The sequence below is a fragment of the Sturnira hondurensis genome, unplaced genomic scaffold (genome assembly GCF_014824575.4).
Source record: "Sturnira hondurensis isolate 20B ecotype Veracruz unplaced genomic scaffold, ASM1482457v3 Scaffold0022179, whole genome shotgun sequence".
NCBI classification, from domain to species: Eukaryota; Metazoa; Chordata; class Mammalia; order Chiroptera; family Phyllostomidae; genus Sturnira; species Sturnira hondurensis.
Window position 1 is genome coordinate 1,992,092 of NW_028094810.1, and position 6,936 is coordinate 1,999,027.

General features: G+C 55.5%; 1 protein-coding gene across 4 annotated transcripts; it reads left to right on the plus strand.

The window, feature by feature from the left end:
- The first annotated feature begins 824 nt into the window (after positions 1 to 824).
- SYNGR3 (synaptogyrin 3) lies at positions 825 to 5,101 on the plus strand. Of its 4 annotated transcripts, none has more exons than XM_037034655.1 (5): positions 1,020 to 1,087; positions 2,488 to 2,768; positions 2,977 to 3,214; positions 3,406 to 3,548; positions 3,624 to 5,101. In XM_037034655.1, the coding sequence occupies exons 2-5, from the start codon at positions 2,766 to 2,768 to the stop codon at positions 3,831 to 3,833; spliced, it is 594 nt and encodes a 197-aa protein (XP_036890550.1). In that variant the 5' UTR covers positions 1,020 to 1,087; positions 2,488 to 2,765; the 3' UTR covers positions 3,834 to 5,101. The 4 variants fall into 4 exon arrangements, with proteins under 4 accessions (XP_036890547.1, XP_036890550.1, XP_036890549.1 ...); XM_037034654.1 differs by lacking the exon at positions 1,020 to 1,087 and adding an exon at positions 1,107 to 1,560 and having other exon boundaries at positions 2,454 to 2,768; XM_037034652.1 differs by lacking the exon at positions 2,488 to 2,768 and having other exon boundaries at positions 825 to 1,087.
- Positions 5,102 to 6,936: the final 1,835 nt, after the last annotated feature.

Genomic DNA, 6,936 nt, shown 5'->3' on the forward strand with positions numbered 1-6,936 from the left:
CACATGGAGGGTTATCAGTGGGGGAGTGGGAGGGGGAGAGAGGGGGAACAGATACAGAGAATAAGTAGCATAAATGGTAGGTACAAAATAGATAGGGGGAGATTAAGAATTGTATAGGAAATGTAGAAGCCAAAGAACTTATATGTACAACCCATGGACATGAACTAAGGTGGGGGTATGTGGGTGGGAGGGGGTGTGCACGGTGGAGGGGAATAAAGGGGGGGAAATAGGACAACTGTAATAGCATAATCAATAAAATACATTTAATTAAAAAAACAGGCAGGGAGAAGCCAGCAGGTAAGTTGCTCTTCCTTCCCCAGCACCGTTCTCTCTGACCTTTCCTGAGTAGCCTGTGAGTCCGTGTGGTCAGATCAGCAGCAGACCACCTGTATTTCTCCTCTTCCCTCATCACTTCCCTTGTTACCTAACTCTAGCTTCCCCGAGTTTTCAGCCCCTCTCCCCGCCAATAAAACTCTTAAACTTTGCTGTGTTCCCCTTTCCTGAGGGCTTGGGGGAAGACGCTGGAGCCCACAGGCCTCAGTTACACATTCTTGAAAGACCCCTGCTCAGAGGAGCGAGGTCAGGTCCCCTCTGTCCATCCCCCGGGCTACCGCAAAGGCAGAGCCCAGTGTCCGCCTTGTACTGCTTGACTCCTCCTTGTGAGGAGCAGTGGGGGCCCCAGCCCCCTGCCCCTGCCCCATAATTGTGATGGGCGAGTCAGGCTGTAAGGAGGGCGGGGCAGAGGGCTCTAGGACCAGTGCTGGGGACCAGTGCAAGGACCAGTGCTGGGGGGGGGGGGGGGGTGCCCGCTCGGCCCCGCCCTGCGCGCCCCCGCTGCAGCCAGCGCGCGCTCCCAGGAGGCGGTAGAGGTAGAAGCAGCACCAGCATCTTCTGCAGCAGCATCCGCTACGGGCGGTCTCGGGCAGGGTCGGCCTGACTGACCCAGGGACTGAAGGCACCAGGGGCGCGCCGCCCGCTGGGGCCGGCCATGGAAGGAGGTTCCTTCGGAGCAGGCCGTGCGGGGTCTGCCTTGGACCCTGTGAGCTTCGCGAAGCGGCCCCAGACTCTGCTGCGGGTCGTGTCCTGGGTGAGTGGACCCTGCCCCGGTACCCCATCCCACCTCGCCTGGCATTCCTTTTCCTAACCCCTTACCCCTCACCCCCATCTTTTCTCCTGCCGGCCCCCTCCCCCTCCAGCCGTAGGTTGGGGTGACGTCACCAGGCGGGCGCGCCCACCCGTGGGCGGGGGAGGGGTCGGCGACGACAACCTGGGACTTTGGGAGGTCGCCATCCGCCGACCCTACCCCCAATTCCTCCTTAGGTCTCACTGTCCCCCTTTTCATTCCTCGCTCCGTTTTTCCTATTCTTGTGACCTGGAAGCAGGCACAGGGGTGGGGACGGCATTCGCGGAGGGGATCTGGCTGTCGTTCTCAGCCCCAGGAGGGGGCTATGGGAGCCGAGAGGATCAGGCAGACCCTCTCCCCTGCTTCTCCTGCACACATATATCCTCCAGGCTCCTTCGAAGGGACCTATCCCTTCCCAGGCCCCCCAAGTTTCATCTGTGAGTTGGGGGGTGCTCGGGTATCCTGGGTGGGGCAGCCAGATGGGGCTCTGCTTCGGGAGGGCTGACTGGAGGTGGTGTGGAAGGGGCAGATTTGGGGGGCAGCCTAGCTACTGAGACATCCCTAGACCAGGTGACCTGCTCCTCCTTCCCACTTCTCCAAGTAGGAGAGATGGGAGGTAGGGTGCTGAGTTCTGGAGGTAGCAGCTGGTGGTAGCTGCACCTACTGGCTGGTTTCAGAGTAGGGCGGTGCCCAGGCTGTTGCAGGGGCCTCTGCCTTTTCAGGGGGTAGTTGCTCTGTCTGACTAGGATGCAGGAACCCTACCTTCCTGTCCCAGCTCTGATTCAATTTGTGGACCACACCTGGGGTCCAAGTCCACATCCCCCATCTTGGTTCCCCTCTTGACTAAGTCTCTAGGCGCAGGGGTGGGGAAGGAGAGAAATGAAATTAAACTGGAGATTAAAAAAACACACAACAACATAGGCCTGCCCAAAGCTAAAAGGGCAGCGTCTGCTTTAAAATGACCATGGTTCACCTCTTACCTGCCTTCCAGCCCTTGTGGCACGGCAGGGTGGTGTTCAAAATGCAGAGGTCCTGCCTTTTGAGCCCAAACACCGATGTGTGGCATTAATAATTAATCACAGTAATGTGGGGTCATCACCCCTTGAGTGCCACAAGTATAGGATGCTGGGTGGGCATTCTTTCTCTCCCCAACATCCCATGAACCGAATCTGTCTCTACATATGACACGATAGGAAACTGGGCTGAACTGCTCCTACATGCTGTGGGCGGGTCCCACACAGGGCCTGGCCCACTGCCATGTGTGGCTGCCCCTCTGTTGCACCCCCTACACTCTGGCCTCTCTCTCCCGGCTCCATACCTACCTCCCCAGCACCACCGGCTCAAGCCTGGAATCACCGGTCCAGGTGAAGGCTCCTGTTCCCATACTCTTGAGTGGGCCGTGAGGAGACACCACCAGCCCCATGCAGTGTGGAAGACCCAGCTCGAATGTCAGCCCCGGCTCTTATCAGCAGTGGGACCTCAGACAAATCACTTCACCTGTTGGAGCCCCAATTTCCTCATCTGTAAAGGGAATAAGAACAATGAATGGCACCTTCGTGATTTTCTGGGAGCATTCTATGAGTGAACGCATGTAAAGTAGCAGTTTTAAGCATGGTGCCTGGACATAGGAGTTGCTCACCAAATGGTACATGTTGTCCATAATGACTAAATAACTGAGGGGGGTATTAAGGGAAGGGTGCCCGAAGACCCTTACCCAGAGACAGGGGCCCTGTGCCGCAAGGGAACGCAGGGACAGTCCCGAAGGCGTGGCCGCACGCGGTGGGCCTTGGATACCTCAGTCCTCGGCAGGGGGGCGCCACTGCGAGGGCTTGAGCACCACCCGCCGCCCGCAGGTGTTCTCCATCGCCGTCTTCGGGCCCATTGTCAATGAGGGTTACGTGAACTCCGAAAGCGGTCCGGAGCTGCGATGCGTCTTTAACGGGAACGCAGGTGCCTGTCGCTTCGGCGTCACGCTCGGCCTCGGGGCCTTCCTCGCCTGCGCCGCCTTCCTGCTGCTGGACTTGCGTTTCCAGCAGATCAGCAGCGTCCGCGACCGCCGTCGAGCGGTGCTGCTGGACCTGGGCTTCTCAGGTGGGTGAGGCCGGGCGGGGAGAGGCAAGCCCGGGACGAGTGCCTGGGGCTCCTAGGGGGCTGGGCCGTGGGAGGGCTTCTGGATTCTCAGGTGGGTGGGATAGAAACCGGTCTGGGCCCAGCCTCCAGGCCGGCTGTAGTTAAGGGGTGTGTTCCTGTGGAGCGCACCTAACCCATACCCTTGCCCGCAGGGCTCTGGTCCTTCTTGTGGTTTGTGGGCTTCTGCTTCCTCACCAACCAGTGGCAGCGCACGGCGCCCGGGCCAGGCACCACGCAGGCTGGAGACGCAGCACGGGCAGCCATCACCTTCAGCTTCTTCTCCATCCTCAGTTGGGTGAGTGCGGCCTGCGGGTGGTGAGGGCCGAGCCAGGCTGGGGTCCGCTCTGGCTGACCCCGGGCTTCTCTTCAGGTGGCGCTCACCATGAAGGCCCTGCAGCGGTTCCGCCTAGGCACGGACATGTCGCTCTTTGCCACCGAACAGCTGGGCACCGGGGCGGGGCAGGCCTACCCTGGCTACCCAGTAGGCAGCGGTGTGGAGGATTCCGAGACCTACCAGAGCCCACCCTTCACCGAGACCCTGGATACCAGCACCAAAGGGTACCAGGTGCCCGCCTACTAGTTAGTGGCTGGCGGGCTCAGACTAGGGCCAGAAGGCTGCCCCACCAATGCAGGGCCCAAAGCCCCCTGAGACCTCCCTTAGGCCCTGGTCCAGCTCTAGGGATGGAGGAGTGGCCACTGTGCGCTGTCTGGGACCAAGAGAGGATATCCTCCAGGGTGCCAGGGCTGTACTCCCAAGTTTCCCCAGTACCTTTACTCTCCAGCCCCAGGCCTGAGGTCTTGAGGAGGGGACAGCACAGCCCTGGACATGTGTGCTCCAGCCTCCAGTGGATCAGCCTGGGCAGGGGGGCCATTCCCCTCATGAGGCAGCCATCCCAAGGCTCACTTGTCCACTCTGGAGTCTGGGATCCAGCTGCCCTCCATAGCCAGGTGCAGGGCCTGCCCCAGACTGGGGGCAGCACTGCCTCCACCCCCATGCCATGACCAGGGAGCATGGCTGATGGCCAGTGTTCCCCATCTCATGTCACCGTGGGTAGTGGCAGTTCTTGCTCCTGTGGTGGTGGTTGACCACACAGGGCCACGTGCTCTCTATAGCCTCCCTCCCGTTCCTCTCACCTGCTCACTAGAGTAGCCTGGCCTTGTTGATGTTGTGATTGTGGTCTTCAAGTTTCACCTGGTAGTTTCCATGCCCTGCCCCAGGCCTCTGCCTGAGTGGGCGGTTCTGGCGGGGAAGGCACAGCATGGCTGTAGGTCTGGCCACCAGCCTTCTCTCAGCCCTTCAGTAAGACCTTACCCAAGGGGGGCTCGGACACCTGTGTGCTTGGCAAGACAAGCCCTGGAGAGGAGAGAGGCTGCATTTGCCCATGGTGCCCTGGAGACACCATTCTGTGCAAACCCCTTTTCCTTGGTTTCCTAGACCCGTCCTTCAACTCCCCACCCTGCACCCCATTTTAAGGCCCAGTTCAAGGTTGGGGTTCCTCTGTATAGCTGACTACTCATGCATTGCTCAAAGCTGGCTTTTCACATTATACCAGATACGGTTGCCACATTCAGTTCTTACAGGCAGACACCTCCTTCTGGAGTTGCAATTGAGTGACAACCCTGTTCATTGTAGCATAGATCGATTATGTGTGGATATTTAAGTGAACATGTTTACAACTTTTGTATATATGGATTTCTCCTGTCCTCTGAAAGAACAATCCATGATTGTGTATTTTCAGTGTCCCATGTTCCAACTGCAAGTTCTTTACAATAAAGATTGTAGCCCTGGCTGGTGTGTGGCTCAGTAGATTGAGTGCCAGCCTGTGAACCAAAGGGTTACCAGTTCGATTCCCAGTCAGGGCACATGCCTGGGTTGTGGGCCAGGTTCCCAGTAGGGGACGTGTGAGAGGCAACCACACATTGATTGTTTCTCTCCCTTTCTCTCTCCCTTCCCCTCTCTCTCAAAGTAAATAAATTAATTAATTAAAAATAAAGACTGTAAATGAGTTTACTGTGGCCCAGATGCTCTTGGACTCATTTCTCCCCCTACCCCTTTCAGTGGCCGATGCTGGGATCTGAAGGGCACCAGGCTCCAGAATCTAGGAAGGGACAGGAAGGTGGAGGCCAGGCTGACCTCCATGTTCTGGGGGCTCCAGGTCCACCAGCCCTCACAACACATCACACTGGGTTGGAACTGATTTGCCCAGAGTTGGCGCTCTGAAATGCTGGGGAGATCCCCATCTTTTATATCCCTCTTATACTAGCAGGATAACTAAATATTTCTTGTGGGAGTATTATCTTTAGATGTTCTTCATCAGTCCATGGAGTTTACATGATTTCCATTTTCTTGAAGGATAGTTCTACTAGTTATATAAATGATAAGTCATTTTCTTTAGAACTTTTGGATCTTACACTGCTAACGAGAACAGTGGTAACAGTGCAGTCTGAACTCCTTTTCAGGTTATCTGTCATTTTGGTAGTAATTTTTTCTAAGTTCTGTGTCTAGATGTGGTTTGAAAATATTATCCTTAGTGTTTTTTTTTAAATCACTCTTCAGTGCTTGGAAATGGCACTCATGATTTCTCCAGATGTCCCCTACTCACCCACCACCTTCTGCTCCCGGGACCACCATGAGGTGTACCGTGCAGCGTCCGCAGCTACATTCTAGGACCAGCTGCCCTTCAGAGATTTTCCCAGCTTGGTCTTGTTTACTTTTGAACGCAACTATGTTTATGACCGTTTTTTATTTCTAAGATTTCTAGTTGGTTAATGTCCTCCAGGTTAAGTGAAGCAGGGAAGGATCATCTTGCAGCTGGAATGTTGGCTTTGCCACATTGCAGCTTGGTCATCTCAGGCGATCCCTCGTTGACCTCAGGTTCCTTTTTTAAAAATTTTATTGTTTTTCAATTACAGTTGTATTTTCTCCCCACCCTTCCCCCACCCCCAGGTTGCTCTTCTGTGAAAGGATGATAGTTCCCAGTGCACAGGGTGGGATGGTAACGTGTAAACCACGTTGACACATGTGACGAGCTCAAGCTGTGCTCATTACACAGCCAGAGCTGAAGTGTCACCTAGTTTTATGGGTTTTGATTAAGAATAGCATTTTCAGTATCATTAATGCAATAGCCCAGTTTCCGGATTGCTCTTCTGTGGGGTTGGTTGTGCTCATGTCTGCAGAGGGTATCACAGTAAGGTGCTCCCGGTGTGGTGGGAAGTGCAGGCGGCCCCTCTGTGGCCTCTGATGCACTGCCCCGCGGAGGGCGGAGGGGTGGCAGCTCTCCTCTCCTTGAGAGCACAGAGTGTGGCATCCTGTACACAGGGACACTGCTGTGGTCCCAACACGGGCGGGCAGTGATAATGTGGCCATGTGGCTCTGGCATGGTTCCTCTTCAGGCCACCGACTTTGGCCTTCATCACTATGGGTGTCCCTTTCTGCTTTTAGAAAAACATCTCCAGTTTTTCTAATCTAAGGATGTTGCCTTACATGGATGTAGTGAGAATTTTTTCCTGTTTATATGTTTGGGGCAGAAAGGGATTTCAGCGTGTCTGGGCCCTTCCCAAATACTAGATCACAAACTTTCTTACAGATATGCAGATGTGCTCCCCCATCTCCCTGCCCACTGTTTCTAACTTGTTCTTGATAAGGTTCATCTCTAGTAGTTCATTCACCCATCCCTAGATGT